Below are 22,044 nucleotides of genomic sequence, written 5' to 3' on the forward strand. Positions count from 1 at the left end.
GTAAGTTTTTAACTACATACACACAGCAGCATATTAATTCTAGGACAATAACCTTTGGTAAGTACTTGTATAGTTAGCGGTGTCAGGGATAAATATCACAAGATTAACAAAAAAGAAAACCCCTAAAAATTTTAAGTTTCTTATTTTATGTTAGTATATATATTTCATATTATTATGATTTTTTTCCCTAAACAGTTTTAAAAAGGGGACAAAAATCTAATGCAAAGCCTTTTTTAAGTTGTATTTGTAAACTGACATAAAATGTAAAAGACTAAACATTAGTACGATACTATAAACAAAAATTTTCCTTGCAGGAAAACATTGTATCTGCCCTTAAGAAGCATCTTCTTGTCCCAAACAGCATGGCCCTGCCAGCTATTCTAGAGTAAGTTATATTTGTCTTTTATTTTTCAGTGGAAGATATATAGCTATCATGCTGCAAGTCTGTTGTCACAAGATGTTGTTTCCTTGAGGAAGAAACTTTTCACTCACTGCCCAGTACTGGTTGATTCCAGGAATGGTTTGAGAGAGTGTATATAACTAAGCTATAAGCTTCCTACACAATCAAACTAAGATAAATTCTGTATAAACCAAGATGAATGATTATTTGACCCTCAGTCTTTAAACTTTATTGAATGATTACTGAAATAAAAATGTCACATCAATTACAGTAGTTTTAAGGCCAGTCTCAAAGTTACTTTTAATGTAAAAGCCATTTACTTAAACTTAAGTGGAAATTAACCTACATTTGTAGAGCCTTCAAAAGTTCACAAAATCATGCATGCCAGTACAGTATAAAAGACCCATGTTGTTTTTGGGGTCAGTAGGTCAAGGTCAATTTATGTAAAATACCAAAACTGTTTACACTGAATTATTTGAGAACCATTTGATTTAAAGCTTTCAAATATAGGAGGATAATTTTTCTTATCTTACGTGTTGTAAAGTTTTTTTTTTATTTAGGTTAATACCATATTGTTCCATTTAACACCCCTCCCCCATCTAATTAGCACCCCCACCACATTTTGTAGAAGAAAAAAAAAATCTTACTGTATGGATTTATAACCCATAATAAAAGAGCAGTCCAAAAAATCCAAATATTTTTATTTAAATGGAAACAATTCATCAATACCTTATAATTATAACCCTTACGTTATTTTTTTCAGTTTGTTAGTGCAATTAGCTAGAGACTTACAAACAGATTTTTACAAGCATTTCCACGAGTTCTTTGATATTCTAGTAACTCTATTGAATACATACAGCAAGGATGTTGAAGTTCTGGAGAGCACGTTCACCTGTCTGTCATACATCTTCAAGTTTCTATGGAGATACCTGCTGAAAGATATACAACTTGTATACAGGTAAGTGTCAGATAAATGTAAGTTTATTTACACTGAGGTATGGTTCATATTTAAAAGTGAACTATAGCTATGGTTCAAGTTGAACTTGTTTACTGGTGTGGAACACATATAAATATAAATGTTAATAAGGGGCTTTTACTTCAAACCACTTGCCTCTCACTGCTGTAGGTTTGATCTGCGCCAATGTCTTCATATTCTTTTATATGAGAAAGCTAGCCAGCTATCTTATCAATCGTCAGTGGTTCTATTCAGGTGCCTGTTTGTGCCCAATATAATGCACAAAGGGGCACCTGAGGTCTTCCTTTACCAGTAAAGCTGGAAATTCGATATATCTCCTATACTGTGTTGGTGCGATGGAAAACTCAACCAAAAAAATAAACTGATAAATAAATGATAGCACCGTGTTTTTTTTCTCAAATTTTTACATATTACTGTTTCATTAGATACAATATGATAATGTTTTACCTTTTTCTGCTTTCAGATATTTTTCATCTCTGCTTAGTAAACAGTACAAAGAATATGTTCGAAACTTTGCTGCTGAAAGTTTTGCATTTCTCATGAGAAAGGTAAACAGATATTTATAACTTTCATCAAATCATTCTTTACTTATTTAACATTTAAAGATTATTTTATGTAAATATGTAAAGTATAATGTATTGAGATTTGTTGATTTTATCCCAAATAAAAAATGAAATTAGTTTGGATAGTCTATAGAATGCATATACATTAAATATAGATTTGAAGAATGACACAAGTCTATAACAAAAATATAGTAAATATTAAAAAATACAATGTATATGGAAAGGGTAAAGTAATAGTAATTCAATAACTACGAAATCCAGGTATATATGCAAACTATATATTTAGCAAGATTTACATTATCTTGCATGTTTTCCGTGACTTATTGTTCAAAGCCCAGCAGGGACTTTAGGTTTCCTTCCTGTGAGGAAGCTATCTAGCTAGCTTACGGAAGGTCATAGGTTCTACTCAGGTCCTGGCTTATGCCAGAAATAATGCATCAAGGTCACCTGAGGTCGTACTCCACCACTTGAGCTGGAAAGTCACCATATGACCTTAAAATTGTGATGTAGGGGCTAATAACCTGATTGTTTTTAATTTCAAAAATATTTTGTATTTCAGTCAAAAGATCCTTCAGCTTTGTTTGACTTCTTGTTTTCTACTCTAGAGGAGGAGCCAGATGTAAGTTATGTTGCCTTATTATAAAATAGGTTGATTGTAAAAAATAATATAATTTTATGGAAAAATAGATTGATTGTGAAAAATAATATAATTTTATGGAAAAATAGATTGATTTTGAAAAAGAAAATAATTTTATGGCAAAATAGATTGATTTTGAAAAAGGATATAATTTTATGGCAAAATAGATTGATTTTGAAAAAGAATATAATTTTATGGCTGATGGTTTAAGTGATTTATTTGATATCTGGGATTAGACTGACCCTCTGAATGCTATAAGTGAGGGATTTAACTCATAACAGGACTGGAGCAGTACTTCTAGATGCTTTCAGAAATCATGATCACAAAATAGACAAATATCATTTTTTTGGCTGATTTTTACATTTTTCATTCATTATCATACATAAATTGGTGTGTTAAAGTTCATTCTTTTGGGTGAAAAGGCAAGATTTTAGCATTTATCATTCAAGCGTCTTGTCCGGTATATACCGGAATACAGTATTTAGTGTGGTGCTCAAATCCATTTTTTTAAGTCTCACTCATTAGTGATAACTACCTCCCTATGTCACCTTTGAAGAGGCAGCCCCATATGCACAATTGTAGTTTCACCAGACAATGTTTGGTTAGTTGCTCACTGTTAGTATTCACTGTTTTCAAATAAACATATATTAGCAAGCTATGGTTCCAAAAATCCAAAGCTTGAAAAGTCAAGAAGAAAAAATCCAGCTTAAAGGTAATGGGTATTTATTTGCCACATGTTTTTTTCATTTACATGTGTAGAAAGCTGAGGGCCTTGGAAGACTGCTGTTTGAAATGATGAAAGGAGTAAAGGAACAGTTCCATAGCTGTACAGAGAAGGTATAATATACTGAATAATACAAGATTGTGTCCTTGTTGCCAAAGTTGCTTGGATGGTTCTGTTATCTTTCCATGAATTAATAATTTAATTATGAGAGAGATCTTGGCCATTTTGACAAAAAAATTTATATTTGCCATATTTATATACATTAAACTTCATGTATGTGCTATTTAGAGTGGATATTTATTAAATTACGGACTGCAAAACTGTATTTAAGTAAAAAAATATATAAAAAAGAAACAATGGAGCCTTCATTTTTTTGCACAAAGTTTTATATTAAGATGTTTGCATTTTGTGCAATGCTTAACTTCTTTAATTGATTCATTATATTTAGTTTAGTAAAGCATTATATTTAAAAAATACATTTATGATTTTCCAGGTTTTTCCTATACTGTTGAGGAAGCTGGGGCCAGGGGAGAAACAACATGTATTACCATGGCAACAGGTGGAGGTTTCTATGACAACATTGATTGTTTCTATGGCAGGTCATTCCAACAGGGAGCACATGGCACAGATCTTAGATTTGCTATTGGTAAATATTTCATATGTATTTGGTTATAAAACAAATTTTCACCATATTTATTGTTATACAATGTTTGCAATTTTGAAAACACAGACTTGTGAAGTCTGCTATGAACCATCGTCGGATACCCACGGCCGAACCATTAACATTTATCAGCCGTGGGATTTTTTGCCGATATTCAGTTGGTTAGAGGTGTGTCAAAGGCAGCTATTTCATTGGCTGCCTCACGATTTCATGAGGCGATTAAAACCAATCAAAACGCTCGTTCTGTACGACGTTCTGTATTACAGACAATAGTGCGACAACCATAGACGAAGTGAAAAGTTCAACATCGAAAAATTTAACGATTTCCAGCAAGAAAGTATAGATAATTTGCTTTTACAGCGTGATGTTTTCCTTTCTGATTGATATCTGCTTGCAAAAGAACTGATTTGGCGATAGTTTTTGCTATTGATTTTAGCAAGACACGTTCAACAGTTTTTAACCATGGGCGCTGCCATTTTGTTTCTTATTGTTTTTTACCTCCGCTGTTGAAGAATATAGATTTGTTAAACGCGATGTCATTGATTGATATTTTACGCACCTGTTGCTGTATATCGATGCAAATCGATTCATTTTACCCACGGTTGATTGCATGTTATGTGACATGTTTATCAATCGTGGGTATCCGACGATGGTTATGAACGAGACTTTATTGTTATCATCTAATACTGTCTAGCAATGGAGTAAAAAGAGACTTTTTGTGAATTGTGTTGATTAATGCTGGACATGTTAGATATACAAGTACAACTTTGACTTGAGTTTCACTTTTTATGCTCCCCGAAAAAATTTCGGGGGAGCATATAGTCGCCGCCTTGTCCCTCCGTCTTTCCGTCCGTCCATCCGTCCCCTTTTCTTGTCCGGGACATAACTTTGAAACAACAAGAGGTATCAACATGAAACTTTGTAGGTAGATAGATCTCATTGAGTAGGTGTGCAGTGCACATGAACCGTAACTCTGCCTTGCCTAACTTTTGAATTATTCCCCTTTGTTTATTTTTACACTTTGAACTTTGTCCGGGACATAACTCTAAAAGTATAAGAGGTATCAACATGAAACTTTGTAGGTAGATAGATCTCATTGAGTAGGTGTGCAGTGCACAAGAACCGTAACTCTGCCTTGCCTAATTTTTGAATTATCCCCCTTTGTTTATTTTACACTTTGAACTTTGTCCGGGACATAACTCTAAATTATAAGAGGTATTAACATGAAACTTTGTAGGTAGATAGATCTCATTGAGTAGGTGTGCAGTGCACAAGAACCGAAACTCTGCCTTGCCTAATTTTTGAATTACCCCCCTTTGTTTATTTTACACTTTGAAATTTGTCCGGGACATAACTCTAAAAGTATAAGAGGTATCAACATGAAACTTTGTAGGTAGATAGATCTCATTGAGTAGGTGTGCAGTGCACAAGAACCGTAACTCTGCCTTGCCTAATTTGTGAATTATCCCCCTTTGTTTATTTTACACTTTGAACTTTGTCCGGGACATTACTCTAAAAGTATAAGAGGTATCACAGCAAACTTTGTAGGTAGATAGATCTCTTTGAGTAGGTGTGCAGTGCACAAGAACCGTAACTCTGCCTTGCCTAATTTTTGAATTATCCCCCTTTGTTTATTTTACACTTTGAACTTTGTCCTGGACATAACTCTAAAAATATAAGAGGTATCAACATGAAACTTTGTAGGTAGATAGATCTCATTGAGTAGGTGTGCAGTGCACAAGAACCGTAACTCTGCCTTGCCTGATTTTTGAATTATTCCCCTTTGTTTATTTTACACTTTGAACTTTGTCCTGGACATAACTCTAAAAGTATAAGAGCTATCAACATGAAACTTTGTAGGTAGATAGATCTCATTGAGTAGGTGTGCATTGCACAAGAACCGTAACTCTGCCTTGTCTAATTTTTGAATTATCCCCTTTGTTTATTTTACACTTTGAACTTTGTCCGGGAAAATAACTCTAAAAGTATAAGAGGTATCAACATGAAACTTTGTAGGTAGATAGATCTCATTGAGTAGGTGTGCAGTGAACAAGAACCTTACCTCTGCCTTGCCTCATTTTTGAATTATCCCCCTTTGTTTATTTTTACACTTTGAACTTTGTCCGGGACATAACTCTTAATGTATAAGAGATATCAACATGAAACTTTGTAGGTAGATAGATCTCATTGAGTAAGTTTGCAGTGCACAAGAACTGTAACACTGTCTTGCTTACTTTTGGAGTTATTGCCCTTTGTTCATTTTGACACTTTGAACTTTTTCTGGGACATTACTCTAAAATTATAAGAGATATCAACATGAATCTTTGTAGATAGATAGGTCTCATTGGGTGGAAGTGCAGTGCTTAAGAATCATTACTCTGCCTTGCCTTATTTTGAAGTAATTGCCCTTTGTTTATTTTTACTTTTTGACTTTTGTCCTGGACATTACTTTAAAACTATTTGAGATATCAACATGAAACTTTGTAGGTAGCTAGATATAATTGGATAGAACTGCAATGCTTAAAGAACCTAAACAAAGCCTGGTCTAATTTTGGAGTTATTGCCCTTTGTTCATTTTTACACTTTGACTTTTACCCGGGACATAACTCTGATATCATCAGGAAACTTTATAGATAGATAGATCTCATTGAATAGAAGTGCAGTGCAAAAAAACATAACTCCGCTTTGCCTAATTTTGGAGTTTTTGCCCTTTGTTCATTTTTTTTATACTTTTCTGTGTCCAGAACCTTCTCGGGGAGCATCACCCGGTTCAACCGGTTCTTATTTTCTTGGTTGTCTTACAAACTTAGGCCTTATGGCCACTTTGGTCATTAATGACTTTAGATTACTTGCCCCTTTCTTATGAAGGTTCAAATCTCTTCCCTACTGTGGCTGTTGAACTCTTAGCAAGATTACAGAAAGATATTTATACTACTTAGGTACCCATATGTGAACAAAAAAATCTTTGGGGGACTCCATGGGTCACTGGTTTGATACTCTGGTGAGGTGAAATCTTTCTGCGACATTCGGTCTTGGGAGTGGGTCCAGTGGTCTTTGTCTCTCACAGCTTTAAAAGATAACATGTGGGATTAGTACATATAGTTGGTTATTTGTAAAGAATTAAGTAATTTCTGGTTTTCCAGGAAAGTCAGTTAGATAGACCAACTGCTGAGATATAACCAAACATGTTGAAAAAAATGGCATACAAGTTAATTAAACAAACAAACAAGCTTTGAGTGACATTATCAACAGCAGAGGGTGAAACATTTTGACATGATCATAATAGTTTATTTGCAACTTAAGTTACCCAACAGAAACAATGTAGACAAAGGGGAGAGGTGGTCTAGTGGTTTAGGTGTCTGCCTCTCAACCCAGACATCATGGGTTTGATCCCTACTCGGGTCATGACCATGTTTCTTCATATGACACCAGTACTGGTTGGTTCCAGGAAGCGGACTTGAAAGTGATTAATATAAGTTGCAAGAACTTGTTGTGCAATCGAGCTTAATAAATATGTTTTATAAGCAAACAATGTAGAAACCCTTTTTCTTTCAGTCATCTATAAGTGAGACCTACAGTAGGTTTGACAATAAGAAGAAAATCTCAGAGAAACTTAAGGTAACAGACACCCTGGAGAGGCAGTTAAGGTTGTTGAAAACCTTGGTGGAATATAACAATGGGAAATTGATAACTAAGCCTGACAACATAGCAAAGGTAATACTTTTATTGATAATTGTAATCAATATGTGTCATTTGTAGCATTTGTAAATGCATATATATTTCTTTTGTATCTATATTTTGTTTAGATTCTTTTTTACAATTTCAGTGTTTCAGAATTTCAGCATAACTGAATTAACCTCAGATTGTGGTCATTATATAAATATAATGAGGATACAGAGTCCTTGAATGAAAAACATGTTGTGAATATATACATTTCATGTTGTAAATCCAAGTTAATCATTTATAAACACTCTTAATAAAAATCTGTTTTATACCATATGTCTAGTAGAATGTAGTATGGCATTGTAATCAGTTTATTGAAGGTTAGAAATGTTTTAAAGTAGTACAAATGAATTTTACAAATGAGTCAATTAAAGAAAGTCCTAATGGATTTTAAATCCACATTAATTAGAAAATGTAGTAAATAAGCAATAATAGGTGTTACGCCGTGCAATGTAGTTATAATAGTTTGGCTATTGTTTTCTCAATTTAGGTTTTGATAGAGATTGTAAGGGGACCCAGTCTACCAGAATCAACTGGGCTGGTTATACTAGATATGTCAGGATGTCTTCTGATAACCAGTCACTCTAAACTTGAGATTGAGAACACATCTAAACTTTTACCTGCAGTAAGTAGACACTTTATTGAATATTACATTTTTGATGGCAATGGGACATGTTTTTTATTCCAATGGTATGCCATTTTCAAACACTTCCACTTAATAGATTATGATTGAGAACTGAGCAGATTGTTATGATGGTTCATTGTATCAAGTTTTGCTGTTAGAAATGATGTACACTTTTACATTTGTTATTTCTAGTCATCAATTAAACCTTAACCTGATAAACTTATGTCATTGATTTACATAGCTTTTGATTCTAAACAATCTATTCAAATTCAATGATTTTCAGCACTAAAATACAAAAATTAGGTATTTAAGACCAGTTATCCAGTAGTTATATATGATTATTGTAGGTATTTAAGACCAGTTATCTAGTGGGTATAATATATGACTATTGTAGGTATTCAAGACCAGTTAACCTGTTGGTATGCTATATGACTATTGTAGGTATTTAAGACCAGTTATCCAGTGGGTATGATTAATCACTACTGTACGTATTTAAAACCAGTTATCCAGTGGTAATGATATATGATTATTGTAGGTATTTAAGACCAGTTATCCAGTGGGTATGATATATGACTTTACACGGAGGCTGTTCGACCTGGCCCTATTTGAGAAAGATGTGCTACCGTCCCTACTCAAGTACTGTGATAATTGTATGACAGGAAGTGACATCATACAGGAGCAGACATTGTTATTGATAACTCAATTATTGCTGAATAAATGTCCCCTGCCTGCTGATGGCAGCCAGATAGACCAAATGGAAACATATATGTTGGACTTTGGAACAGGGTAGGTGTAAAGTGTGTCATTTGGGATTAAATTTTAAATTGATTGCTATGAATTTTAATTTGAATTTAAAAATATTCGAAATAAATATGTAATAACTTTGTATACTAGTATGTACTTTCTGTATGGTTAAAAGAAAGCTTTTTGCAACAAGGGATAAAGTGCAATTTCCTTTTCTATTTTATATTAACATTTAAAACAATTTTCAAATGACATCATGAAGTTTATATCCTAGGATAAAATGTCATTTTGCAGGTCATTAAAGAACAACTTTCCAGGGTATATTTCAAAGTGTTTAGAAGTAAGTTTTGAAACAGGTAACTTTACAAGTGTGACAAAGATTTGGGCAGCTCTAGTTTGTGTGCCTCATGTCAGGTGAGTGAGATTATAATTAATTGTTGAAGGGTTGTTACAAGATGTTAAAAAGATATTAATGAAGATATGTAGATGTCAAACCAGTACATCATAAAAGTAAAAAAAGTATCTTACGGAAGATTGCTGGTTAAACCCAGGTGCCTGCTCATAAATAAACATTGTACATGTATATACAAGTGTAACAGTATTATTGTTTAGAGATATTGTTTGTTTTCTATTACAAAATGGTTCTTCACATTAAGTGTGCTTAATGAAATGTGATAAACTTACACTAGTGTTAATACACATGTAGGACTACCCATTTTAGTAATGAGGGATTTTGAAATAAAACTTATAGAATTGAAAGGATAACAACCTAGATCCTACTACCCTTAAGTTCAGGCAAGCAGTGCTTAAAACTGGTGGAGTAGTTATTATTACTGTTAAGATTGTCAGTCATATGAAGCATGTGATTCCTCTGTGGGGGGGGGGGGGGTTAGGGAGTTAGATAAATTTTACTAGCACCATCTAAACAGTAGAAAATCCTGTCTGATATGCAAGAATAATATACATACTGTTTTCCTTATGTCACTGACTTTTGTTTTCAGAATCTCAAATGATTATTATTTAGGATAAAAGTTGTTATTTATGATGATGTTTTTCCTCAGGCCTTTAAAAGAAAAAGGAAAACATTTAGAGATGCTGTCTAAGTTGATCCAAGAATTAATGAACAGTGAAGTTGATGTTATTGAAGATAGAGAAAATACTGAATTCCTGGCAAGCCAGGTCCTGGTTTCTATGGTGACGATGACAGATGATACAGACTTGTTTGAGCATGTACCTCTAGACACTGTCATCAAATGTGTATGGTTAGTATTTTGGCGTGTATTTCAGTTTATTTATTCTCGCCATTGGTAGCCCATATGGGCAATTCCTCCAGAAGAATATAAGTCCTTTTCAGACTTTTGGAGGATAGTGCAAGATACAGATACAGAAAGATGCCCCAATTCCAGAAGCTTCTCCTAGTTCTCTGATGTGCCAAGTGTTTAAGAGCTCAAACACAGGACCTCAATTTAAAGTCTCATCCGAAAGTCTGTTTTAGTATTTTTGTTGGCCAGCCTAGGATTAAAACCCAGAATGTCTCAAGCTCTAACCAATTGAGCTATGCAGACTGGTTATGTTTAGTATTAATTATGAATTAGTATACATCTATATATTGTTCATCATTATAGAACTGCCCATTTAATGTTAGGGGTGAGTCAAAAAGGTTGCAAATTTTGTGTAATTTACCTCTCAAGTTTATTGTCTCCATTTAAGGGTGGGCATATAGATTCACCCTTGTCTGTCTGTCTGTCCTGCTGTGGCACTGTCCAGCTGATGCTGTACTGCTGTCCAGCTTTTCTTACATTTAAAAGAAAAACAGTTAACACTGATTAAAGAATGTATATAGATAGTACAGAATAGTTTACACACCTAGTAGACTTGTGTATAGAAAATAAAGAAATAGTTAACACTTCTAGGATATAGGAAATGCTAAAAATATACAAAAAGGAAATGAATATGCTACAAGATAATACAAGCATGACAGTGCAAACAAAAATAGCTTCATATATATAATTTGTGTCTTATAGGTCCATATGCATGTACATGATCATATCATGACAGTACTGTACAAACAAAAATCACTTCATATATATAATTTTTAAATTATTTTATGGTTTTAGTAACAAAAGCAAAAGTGTTCATATACTGAGGCTGGTAGATATATACTTCACACATGCAGTAAACACCAAGTATGAGGATGTTCTAAGTGCTGATATCTTACTGAAAATATTCCCTATTCTACAAGAAAACCTCTCCTCTCCTCACTCACTGGTAAGTATTGAAAGTTTGAATTTTGAAAGCAACTTTTTCAACAATACACATTATTTCCTGATGTATATAGACTTAATTGAATGAATTGCATGTATATTGTTAAAGGAACTCAATTGAGGTCAAACGGCTTAAAAACGCCAACATTGAAATTCTTATACAAATCCAGTTAAGCACTTAAAATGGAAAAATCTTCAAAAAAATAATAAAGAAATATGCTCAGGATCGAAAATTTGTAAGATTCTTAGCCCATTTGTGTGAAAAGCATTGCAACGCTTTCTTTTTGGGCCATTTTATACAATAGAAATGATGATTTTGGAAAAGCAGGATGAGGGAACAATCAGGTAATGCTCTGGTGGTGACTGATTTACTGATGTGACCAGTGCAGACCAAGATATGCTGCTACATCTGTGCTGTCTGATCATGGTCTGTACTGTCCCCTATTCAGTTTGTAAACTTATTTACAAAATAATTCATGAAATAAATGAATGATTGTGTCCTGATTGAAAGCTGGGACAAGGCCAGTCAAGATTTGTAACATAGTGAAGGTTATTATACTGATGTTATATTTGTATTTCAGGTGCGTTTACATACATTGAGAATATTTTCAAGCTTTGATCTGCCTTTACCACCAAATGTGAGTATTTTCTCTGTGATACTTATGTTGTTTAAACTCTTCATTTAATCAACAATTTGTGATATTTTGCAAAAGCATTTAACTGAGTTACTTTGATAAAAGTAATAAATGAATAGATCAAATTATCAAAGTTTAAATATAAAAAATAACACAAACACAAAAAACTGATACAGTGGAGCCTTGCTAATCCGAACCCTTCTAATCCGGAATCCTTTCTTATCCGAACGAAGTGTCCGGTCCAGATTTTATTCGTTCTATGTTCAGTAGTAAAAAACCTTTCGGATCCGGAACCTGTCTACTCCAAATTCCGGACAATTTTTTCAATTTTTGTTCTTATTTTACTCTAAAATTTACCTCTCGGATCCGAACAGATTTTGCCAAATGTCACACCTTCATTCAAAATAACAAATAATCGCACATCTTGCAGGTGTAAACATACACCAAACTGATAAGTGTTATTTCGCTTGATTAATGGGTGAAACGTAAATTCTGCGAAGGTGTGAAAATTACACTTAGCTTGCCTTGATATCTTCTATAATTGCTTAATTGATTGTTTTTCGTCAGCTTCTATAAATATTTTGATATAATGCAATAGAAATATCTTTTAATCCCTTGTATTGGATTCAATGATACGTGATTAAGTAATGAAAATTAATGGAAACTGTCAGTGAGTTCGGATAGTCGCTGAATCGGATAAGAGTAAACAACAATTGACAAATGCTGGTACGAATATCTAATCATGTCTCGGCCTCCTGTTTAACATCGTAGGTTACTTTACCCTTGAGGATAATATTTTTGCTTATTTTTTTATTTTTATTTCTTTATTTTTGTATTCACATGTATTAAAATGAACGATACGAGACTGCAAAAATAAAATATCTAAATTGCAATTTCAAATGCATTACCGTTTTCTTTCCTTAAACTATTTTGCAAATAACATGATAAAAACATGTAAAAAAAACCTTCTAATTCGGAAACCTTTCTAATCCGGAAACCTTTCTAATCCGAACTTTTCTTCTGGTACGGACGAGTTTGGATTAGACAGGTTCCACTGTACTGTCAATATGATATTATGCCCATCTTCAAAGAAGAGGGGGTATATTGTTATGCTAATGTCTGTCGATCAGTAGGTCTGTCGGTCTGTCTGTTGGTAGACCTCATGGTTTCCGCTGATTATCTTAGAAACTATTATCACAAAGTCTTTATATTTCACATACTGATTTGTCATAACTAGTAGATGACCCTTATTGATTAAGGGGTCACTAGTTCAAAGGTCAATGTCACATGGGCCTTGAAGGTCAGTATGGTTTCCGCTCATTTTCTTGAAAGCTATTTATCACAAAGTCTTCATATTTCACATATTGAATAGCCATATGTAGTGGCCTTAAATGTAAGAATGGTTTCTGCTTATTACCTTGAAAACTTTAACTCGCAAAGTCTTCATATTTCACATATTGATTAATTATAATGGGGTTACTAGTTCAAAGGTCAAAGTCTATAATTCACATATTGATAGGTTATAACTAGTAGGTCATTATTATATTTTTTCATAACTGAACACTTCCATGTGTCCATTTATGGCAAGTTTCTATAACAAAATTAACAATAATATGAGTCCAGGGCTAGAGAGGGGGGCATATGTGTCATCTGACATTTCTTGTTTATATTGTTTTACAGGATTTTGAAGTGTTGGATGTATTCAAAATTTGTCTGTGTGCAGAGACCACTCCAGCAAATGTGCACGAATATCGTGAGAAACTTCGGCACCTTCAGAAATTAGACTATACAACAGTACAGAACAGTATACCTGCTGGACCATTCAGTCAGGTAAAAAGCTTGCCTTTAATTGATTTATATGTTTTACTTAACCCTTTCCCTGGACAAGACCAGGAACGGTCCATTGTAAGTTATGGAGATTTTAAATGGAATGAAAAAAATGACTCTGCTTGCGGCACTTAAATTATGTAATATATTTAGGCCAAGATCAGCTGGCACATCCATGCTGTGTGATTAATATTATCTGCACGGTTGTCTATTTAGTCACAATATTATATTTTGAAATTTCTTTATAAAAATGATGAATGGTTATGTTCAGTTTTAAAGATGAACAAATGGTAGTGGTAGTGGTGGTGGTGATTGTAGTTTTACTTTGACAGTAAGCCACATTTGATTTAGCAGAGCGCAGTTCAGCCACCACATTGTTCTTTGGCAGGTTGTCTGGCATTTAACCAGCACTAGATGTTATCACTCTCACAAGAAACTAATAACTTTTGTACATGTCAGAGCAAAGGAACAGTGCGAATGACCATAGAAAGGATTTCATGATAAATCACAACAAAAGTGACCTGCATATCTTTTAAATTTAAGTAATACCATTGGTTATGAAAAGTACATGTACATCTGTAAAATAAAAAAATGAATGATTTTTGGTCTGCAATATATTTGGTACTTTTTTCCAGGTTCCCTTGAGATATTTGATAGGAAGCCTGTTTGTGAAGTTTAAACTGTTGTGGGAACCAATCAGAACACTGATTTCCAGTCATGCTCACAATATGGAGAGAGATGTATTCTGGGAAATTTATTCTGTCCAGTTAGAGGTGGCCTCAACTAAAGCAGGTAAATTATATACTATTTTAATAAAAGTTCAACCTGAATACCAAATTTTATTGTGAAAACATATATTAAGCAAATAGTTCAAATGTAATATCATAGATGTGATGTTAATATAACTGTTATAAAAGTTTTTTTCAATTCACATTTCTGCTGTACTTTGCCTTATTTACTGAACCATCATTCTTATGATGGAAAGTTGTGATGAAAGCCTAGTATTGATTGTTTGGTAAACAACACTTGCACACCAGCCAGTATTATGACTTATATCAATGTAATGTTAATATCATAGCTTAAAGAAACTTGACTGAGGTCAAAAGGCCTCAATACATAATATTTGGAATTCGTACATAGATCAAGTGAAGTGCTTAAAATGGAAAACTCTGCAAAGGATATTATACCCAGAATTTCATTGAAAAATGATGGTACTTAGAATCTCATTGAGAAATGTTGGTACAATTCTTTACAGATTTGTGCATTGATTTTCCTTTTTATGATCATTTTGCAAACTAAAAAATGATTGTTCTAGAAAAACAGGGTGAGAGAATGATCTGAAAATATGTACACAAGTTTCTGGTTTAGACCTGCATCAAATGGTACTCAAATCTCGGAAAAAATATTTCCGGTTCCATCGTGTTTAAAAAAACCTCAGGGGAGCCCCTTTGAATATAATATTTTTTGTAATAATATGAATCAAAAAGCTTGAATCTGTCTTATTTGTAAATAGTTATCTTAAGATAATGCTCAAAAAATATATACATGTATTTTATAATGCAGAAGAAGAGTTGTTTTGCAATGTACATTCAAAGAAGACAGAAGTAGGTGATGAACAAATTGACAGTGTAGAATCAATGTTCAAGCACTCTGTACAAGAGCTGAACGGCAGTGAAGAAATTTCTCCAAGTTACAGTAACTTTAGAGTACAATTGTGGAAAACTATGCATGAATTCCCAGAGAAGTGCTCATCAAAATCTAGAGTCTTTGTTCCTTTGTTATTTAGATTTCTGTCGTAAGTATGCACTTTTTTCTTACAGAATTAACCATTAAGTACTACGCTAAATATCTTAAATGGATTTATCCATCTTTATGTCTGGTCTAAACCATTAATCAATCAATTATAGGGAAAAATTTCAAAATAGGCACTGTCTGAATGGCAAACAGTGCAGGCCATGATCACTGGTAGAATCAGATGATTCAGATATTTAAATGATGGTAAAAAGTCAACAACTTCCTTTCAATTTCCACCGGTTTTCCTGGTTTCTAAGTATAAGGGTTTAAATCTATATTTGGCCATTAATTACTGAATAATTTTACCGGAAAAATACAGTAAAAACCCTCAATTAAGACCACCATTGGGACTGGACTAAAGTGGTCGTAATTGTGCGGTGGTCTTAATTGTGGATATTCTTATCATTGCTTACACATGTTATGACCATGATCTGTTTTAGTCATTTTGTATGAACAAACAATATGTATCTTAACCTGCAAATACATTGTAAAAGTATGTTATAATGTTACAGGAAGAAAACATATTTCTGAAGAAATTTAAAATCAAATTCTCTTTGTTCTGATTTCAATATTAATTATTTTATGATGTACATAATTCACATATCATTCAAGACATTATTTCTTCACAAAATAAATGTGCTTACAGCAACATTAAACCACTCTAAATTTACTTTCTAACCTTATTTCATATGATATCCCATAATTTCCATAAATAACAGTTTTTGACACCGTCTGAAGTCAGGTGTCATGCCAAGGAGCAATCAAGCAGATAATAACAACATAACAACAAATTTAAGATCTAGGCAGGACTGGAAGGTGTTGACTTTAATATCAGTGGCCTCAATAGTGAGGTCAAATAACGAACAAAACAAAGAATTGGGACTGAATTTGGTGGTCTTAAAAGTGGATAAGTGAGGTGGTCTTAATTCTGGATCATGTAACCATTGACATAAAGAACAGAAAATTCCGTTCTTTTAAAAAGTGGTCTTAATAGTGGGTGGTCTTAATTCTGAGGTGATCTTAAGTAGGGATTATACTGTATTTAAAAAATGTGATGTACAGTCATGTCTGTATCTCCTTTTGTCATATAAAATAAGGTTTTATTTTGTGTTTTGCAGAAATGAGTACTATCTGACCGATTTAAGTGTTGCTCCAAGTCAGAATGTCCTGAAGAAAACACAAGATCCTGATGATATGGACACAGATGAAACTGGGGCAATAGATTCAATTAACATTTCAAAAGAGTCATATAGAAAAGCTAAAGATGGAAATGAAAGTGAATCTGATGACTCTAGTGATGAGGATATAGAAAATGTAAAGCCAAATACCAGAAATAGAACGAGGAAGATTAAAATGGATGGAACTGAAGATAACGGTAACAGTGAAAGTATTCATAGAGTTAGAACTAGAAGTCAATGTAGTGTTGATGGTGAGCTTCATGAATCTAAGGAAACAAGTAGAAAATTAAGAACTAGAGATAGAAAACATAGTGATGTAGAAGAATCTGATCTTGATTCAAGTAAATCAGTGAAAAAGGGAAACCTGACTAGAATAAGAACTAGAAGTATGGGAGATAGTGAAAGTGAGATAAAAGTAGATAAATTGAAGGATAAAGTTGATAAGTCTAAGAAAGCTAGTCCTGTCAGAAGAATGAGGACCAGATCTTCTAAACTGGATTCCAGTGATGAAGAAATGTTTAATGATGAAGATGATGATAGTGATGATGATGAAGGTGATGAGGAGGAAAGGATGAATGAGGAAGAAGAAAGTGATGGTGATGTAGAAATGAATGAAGTGGATGACAAACGTAAAGGAAAGAAAAGATTAAGTGCAATACATGAAAGTGAAGATGAAATGGAAATTGATGAGGCGGAGAATGATAATTTAGATGTTGATAAACACGCTGATGAAGGAAAGAATAAGAAAGTTGGAAGGAAAGGTGATAAATCAAGTAAGCAAGATGAAGGTATAGCTGTTGTTAAGAAGCAGAGGAAAGCTGCAGCAGGATCTCTGTTAGTTCAACTGGAGTTGTTTGCAAAATTTAAGGATCCAAAGTCAATGTACATGGAACCTCAACTAAGACAGCTTTATTTTGATGTAAGTTGTTTTACATGATTGAAATATGGCTCAGTTGTTTGTTAATGCTGCATCAGTTTTATTGATAAACTTAGGGGTGTCCATGGCCGAGTGGTTAAGGTCGTTGACTTCAAACCACTTGCCTCTCACCACTGTGGGTTGGAATCCCGTCAGGGACTTTAGATTCTTTCATGTGAGGAAGCTATCCAGCTAGCTTATGGAACATCCATGGTTCTACTCAGGTGCCCGTTCGTGCCTGAAATAATGTACGGAAGGGCTTCTGAGGTCTTCCTCCACCAGTAAAGCTTGAACATCACCAAATGACCTAGACTGTGTCGGTGTGACGTAAAACTCAAAACAAAAACCAAAAAAAATTGATAAACTTAAATTGTCTAAATGGATGTATTTAATTTATTTGCTTGTCTGACTTTTTTATATGCAGGGTAAAAGTTGAAAGCATAGCATTTCTTCTTATTGGTCTCCAAATTGTTGTAATAGTACAAGATATTTGCAAAGAGTTAAAAACAGTAAGAAGATTTATATAGAAATTAATGTACAATGTTTTAAAACGTTGATGAAGATCCATATATATGTACCGGTAGGTAGCAGTTTGTGTATTCTAAGAGTTTTTTTCCATATTTCAGTTGCTAATTCACAAAGATGCAGATGTACAGCGGACAGCCTTTCAGTGTATTTTAACCTACAAGTTTAAGTACCTTACACCATATAGGTAAGTTATTATTATAACAGGAACAGATTAATTTATATATAATGGTAAGTCTTATTGCAGTGAAATTTTTCTCTTTGATTTGACTGTTTTAAATAAAGTCGGGAGATGAAGATCACTAAAGTACTTGCATTATATTAACTTTATAAAACATTTGAATTGAAAAGTAAAAGTCTTATTGTGAAATTCCAGTAGATGCTGTCTATGCAAATGTGTTTGTTTTGTAACAAAAGTGGAATTAATAAATATTTGATTTATTGTGAAATTGCCAAGAAAAGAGTGATAAACTTTGGTGTTTGATATATGATAAAAATTAGTTAAAAAATTATTTTGTGTTGTTTTTTTTTCTCAGGGATAACTTCAACAGACTTCTAGAGGATAAGTCATTCAAGAATGAGATTGTACTGTTCAGTATAGACCATGAGAACAGTGTTATAGATAAGGATCATAGAGCCGAGGTGCTCCCTATACTGATGAGGTAACTATAGCTTACATCCTTTGTATGAATAGATTTGGCTAATTTTGTCAATATCTCAATCCAATATTATAGTATAGTTTTCATATCTAATTTTGAATCTCTATAAGGAGCAGTCAGGAAATATCTGAAAATGCTGCTGACATGGTAAATAAGCATAATGCTGGCACATTTTGCCAACGTGGGTCAGAAGCAGTTAGATAAAGGCTACTTTGGATTCTATGCAAGGAATATATCTAGCTAGTTATGGAAGGTCAGAAGTTTTTCTCAGGTGCTCTCTTTTGTTTGAAATAATGCACAAAGAGGTATCTTAGGTCCATCAGGACCAGTAAAGCTGGAAAGTTGTCATAATATTTTGACCTTCAAAGTGTTAATTAGAATTTTGATCAAACACAAAAACAAAAGAAAAACACTTGATAATAAGATAATTATCATAATTTTTAAACAGAATATTATATGGAAAGATGCAAGTAAAGACGGGGAAGGGAACAGCTGGTAAACAGTTCAGCAAGATTCGACAGTCTATTGTATTACGTTTCCTGAACGGCTGTCAGAACGAAGAATTGAAAATATTCATCGACTTGGTGTTTGCTCCATGTCAGCAGTTTATAACTGGTATGTCTTTAGATTTTATATGTTTGAAATTTGTATGATTAATACACTTGTGGATAAAATTGATATACGAAGATCCCATGTTAAATATCTTAAATTGTCATGTTCATCCTTCAATCTGACAAAACTATTCATCAGTTTAAGGAAGATTTTTAGAGTTTGCACTGACGGAATATGGAACAGTGCAGACCATGGTCACACGGCATGGATGTTCCATCTGATCATGGTAATACACTTGCCACTTAGGTAGAATCAGTTGCTAACTGCTGGGAGTTAGTCAAAAGTTAGCTAGTTTTTGGTAAAGACGCAATTTTCTTCCATCATGATCTGTTATGATCTTTCATTGTCTTTTAACATTATGCAGAAATGAAATTGAATTGTGCCAACAATGAGTGTAAATTTTCTTGCTCAAGGAAACAACAACTTGCCCCTGATTGGTTTTGCAAATAGCGATCATTAAATTACTAGTCTGATACATCAACCACTCAGCTATTCCACTACAGACAAACAAGTGATAAACATATTTAATTCTTTGCATTGATATTGCCACTTTTGGTTTAATGCTAGCTTTTAAATATCCATAATACTTTTCTGTTCATTCAGATAACCCCTATAAGATGGCACTCGATCTCAAAGAACATACAGATTTAACCAACGTATTACCTGTGAAAAAAATGCAAGGGTAAGAATTTTTCTGGCTGTAATGAGAACCCTTTTTAACTTGTTAACTTATATAACCTTTCACAGAATATAACTTTCTATACGAAACAGTTATCAAGCTTGTAGACTAAAGGTCAGTGAAAATGTCAAGGTATTAATTAGCTCATGGCTGAAAAGCTTGTACACTAAATGCCATTGGTTATACCAAGGAGTTAACTCATTCATGCACAATTAGCTTGTTCACTAAAGGTCGGAAGATATGCATGTACCAAGGTATAAGCTCATGCCTAAAAAGCATAAGTACATGTTTTCAGGCATATACAAGAAGTTAATGTTTTTTATTAGCTCACCTGAGCTTGCTCAGGGTGAGCTTTTAGGATCGGTGAATGTCCGTCGTACGTCCACAATTGCTTGTGAACACTCTAGCGGTCGCATTTTTGCCTCAATCATCATCAAACTTGGTCAGGATGCTTATCTAGTTGAAAGCTCGGATGAGTTCGAACATGGCTCATCTCCGATGAAAAACTAGGTCACAAGAGCTAAAAATAGAAAAACCTTGTGAACACTCTAGAGGTCACATTTTTGACCCAATCATCATCAAACTTGTTCAGGATGTTTTTCTAGGTGATAGCTCGGATGAGTTCGAACATGGGTCATCTCGGATGAAAAAGTAGGTCACAGGAGCTATAAATAGAAAAACCTTGTGAACACTCTAGTGGTCACATTTTTGAACCAATCATCATCAAACTTGGTCAGAATGCTTGTCTAGTCAATTGCTTGGATGAGTTCGAACATGGGTCATCTCGGATGAAAAACTAGGTCACAGGAGCTAAAAATAGAAAAACCTTGTGAACACTCTAGTGGTCACGTTTTTGACTCAATCATCATCAAACTTTGTCAGGATGCTTGTTTAGATAATAGCTCAGATGAGTTCGAATATGGGTCATCTCGGATGAAAAACTAGGTCACCGGAGCTATAAATAGAAAAACCTTGTTAACACTCTAGCGGTCACATTTGTGCATCAATCATCATCAAACTTGGTCAGGATGCTTATCTAGTTGATAGCTTGGATGAGTTTGAACATGGGTCATCTCGGATGAAAAAGTAAGTCACCGGAGCTAAAAATAGAAAAACCTTGTTAACACTCTAGCGGTCACATTTTTGCATCAATCATCATCAAACTTGGTCAAGATGCTTGTCTAGGTGATAGCTCGGATGAGTTCGAACATGGGTCATGTAGGTCACCGGAGCTAAAAATAGAAAAACTTTGTTAACCCTCTAGCGATCACATTTTTGCATCAGTCATCATCAAACTGGGTCAAGATGTTTGTCTAGGTGATAGCTCGGATGAGTTTGAACATGGGTCATCTCGGATGAAAAGAAAGGTCACCGGAGCTAAAAATAGAAAAACCTTGTTAACACTCTAGCGGTCACATTTTTGCATCAATCATCATCAAACTTGATCAAGATGCTTGTCTAGTTGATAGCACGGATGAGTTTGAACATGGGTCATCTCGGATGAAAAACTAGGTCACAGGAGCTAAAAATAGAAAAACCTTGTTAACACTCTAGCGATCACATTTTTGCATCAGTCGTCATCAAACTTGGTCAAGATGTTTGTCTAGGTGATAGCTCGGATGAGTTTGAACATAGGTCATCTCAGATGAAAAAGGTCACCGGAGCTAAAAATAGAAAAACCTTGTTAACACTCTAGCGGTCACATTTTTGCATCAATCATCATCAAACTTGATCAAGATGCTTATCTACGTGATAGCTCGGATGAGTTCGAACATGGGTCATCTCGGATGAAAAACTAGGTCGCAGGAGCTAAAAATAGAAAAACCTTGTTAACACTCTAGTGGTCACAATTTTGACTCAATTGTCATCAGACTTGGTCAGGAAACTTGTCTAGGTCATTGC

The 22,044-nt window shown here is 33.9% G+C and overlaps 1 protein-coding gene across 1 annotated transcript in view; it reads left to right on the forward strand.

Moving 5' to 3' along the window:
* Positions 1-22,044, forward strand: part of LOC132724806 (small subunit processome component 20 homolog) — a 71,610-nt gene that overhangs the window by 3,943 nt on the left and 45,623 nt on the right. Inside the window, exons 5-25 of the mRNA XM_060709769.1 lie at positions 315-385; positions 1,164-1,358; positions 1,840-1,924; positions 2,499-2,558; positions 3,336-3,413; positions 3,794-3,946; positions 7,517-7,675; positions 8,175-8,309; positions 8,845-9,095; positions 9,348-9,467; positions 10,115-10,315; positions 11,171-11,321; positions 11,899-11,955; positions 13,633-13,782; positions 14,415-14,571; positions 15,343-15,574; positions 16,692-17,670; positions 18,294-18,379; positions 18,729-18,854; positions 19,300-19,466; positions 20,067-20,145. Of these exons, the coding sequence (XP_060565752.1) occupies positions 315-385; positions 1,164-1,358; positions 1,840-1,924; positions 2,499-2,558; positions 3,336-3,413; positions 3,794-3,946; positions 7,517-7,675; positions 8,175-8,309; positions 8,845-9,095; positions 9,348-9,467; positions 10,115-10,315; positions 11,171-11,321; positions 11,899-11,955; positions 13,633-13,782; positions 14,415-14,571; positions 15,343-15,574; positions 16,692-17,670; positions 18,294-18,379; positions 18,729-18,854; positions 19,300-19,466; positions 20,067-20,145 (3,692 nt within the window). The remainder of the gene's footprint in view (positions 1-314; positions 386-1,163; positions 1,359-1,839; positions 1,925-2,498; positions 2,559-3,335; positions 3,414-3,793; positions 3,947-7,516; positions 7,676-8,174; positions 8,310-8,844; positions 9,096-9,347; positions 9,468-10,114; positions 10,316-11,170; positions 11,322-11,898; positions 11,956-13,632; positions 13,783-14,414; positions 14,572-15,342; positions 15,575-16,691; positions 17,671-18,293; positions 18,380-18,728; positions 18,855-19,299; positions 19,467-20,066; positions 20,146-22,044) is intronic.

This window comes from Ruditapes philippinarum, unplaced genomic scaffold (assembly GCF_026571515.1).
Source record: "Ruditapes philippinarum isolate M1 unplaced genomic scaffold, ASM2657151v2 ctg3173_1_1_1_1, whole genome shotgun sequence".
Taxonomy (NCBI): domain Eukaryota; kingdom Metazoa; phylum Mollusca; class Bivalvia; order Venerida; family Veneridae; genus Ruditapes; species Ruditapes philippinarum.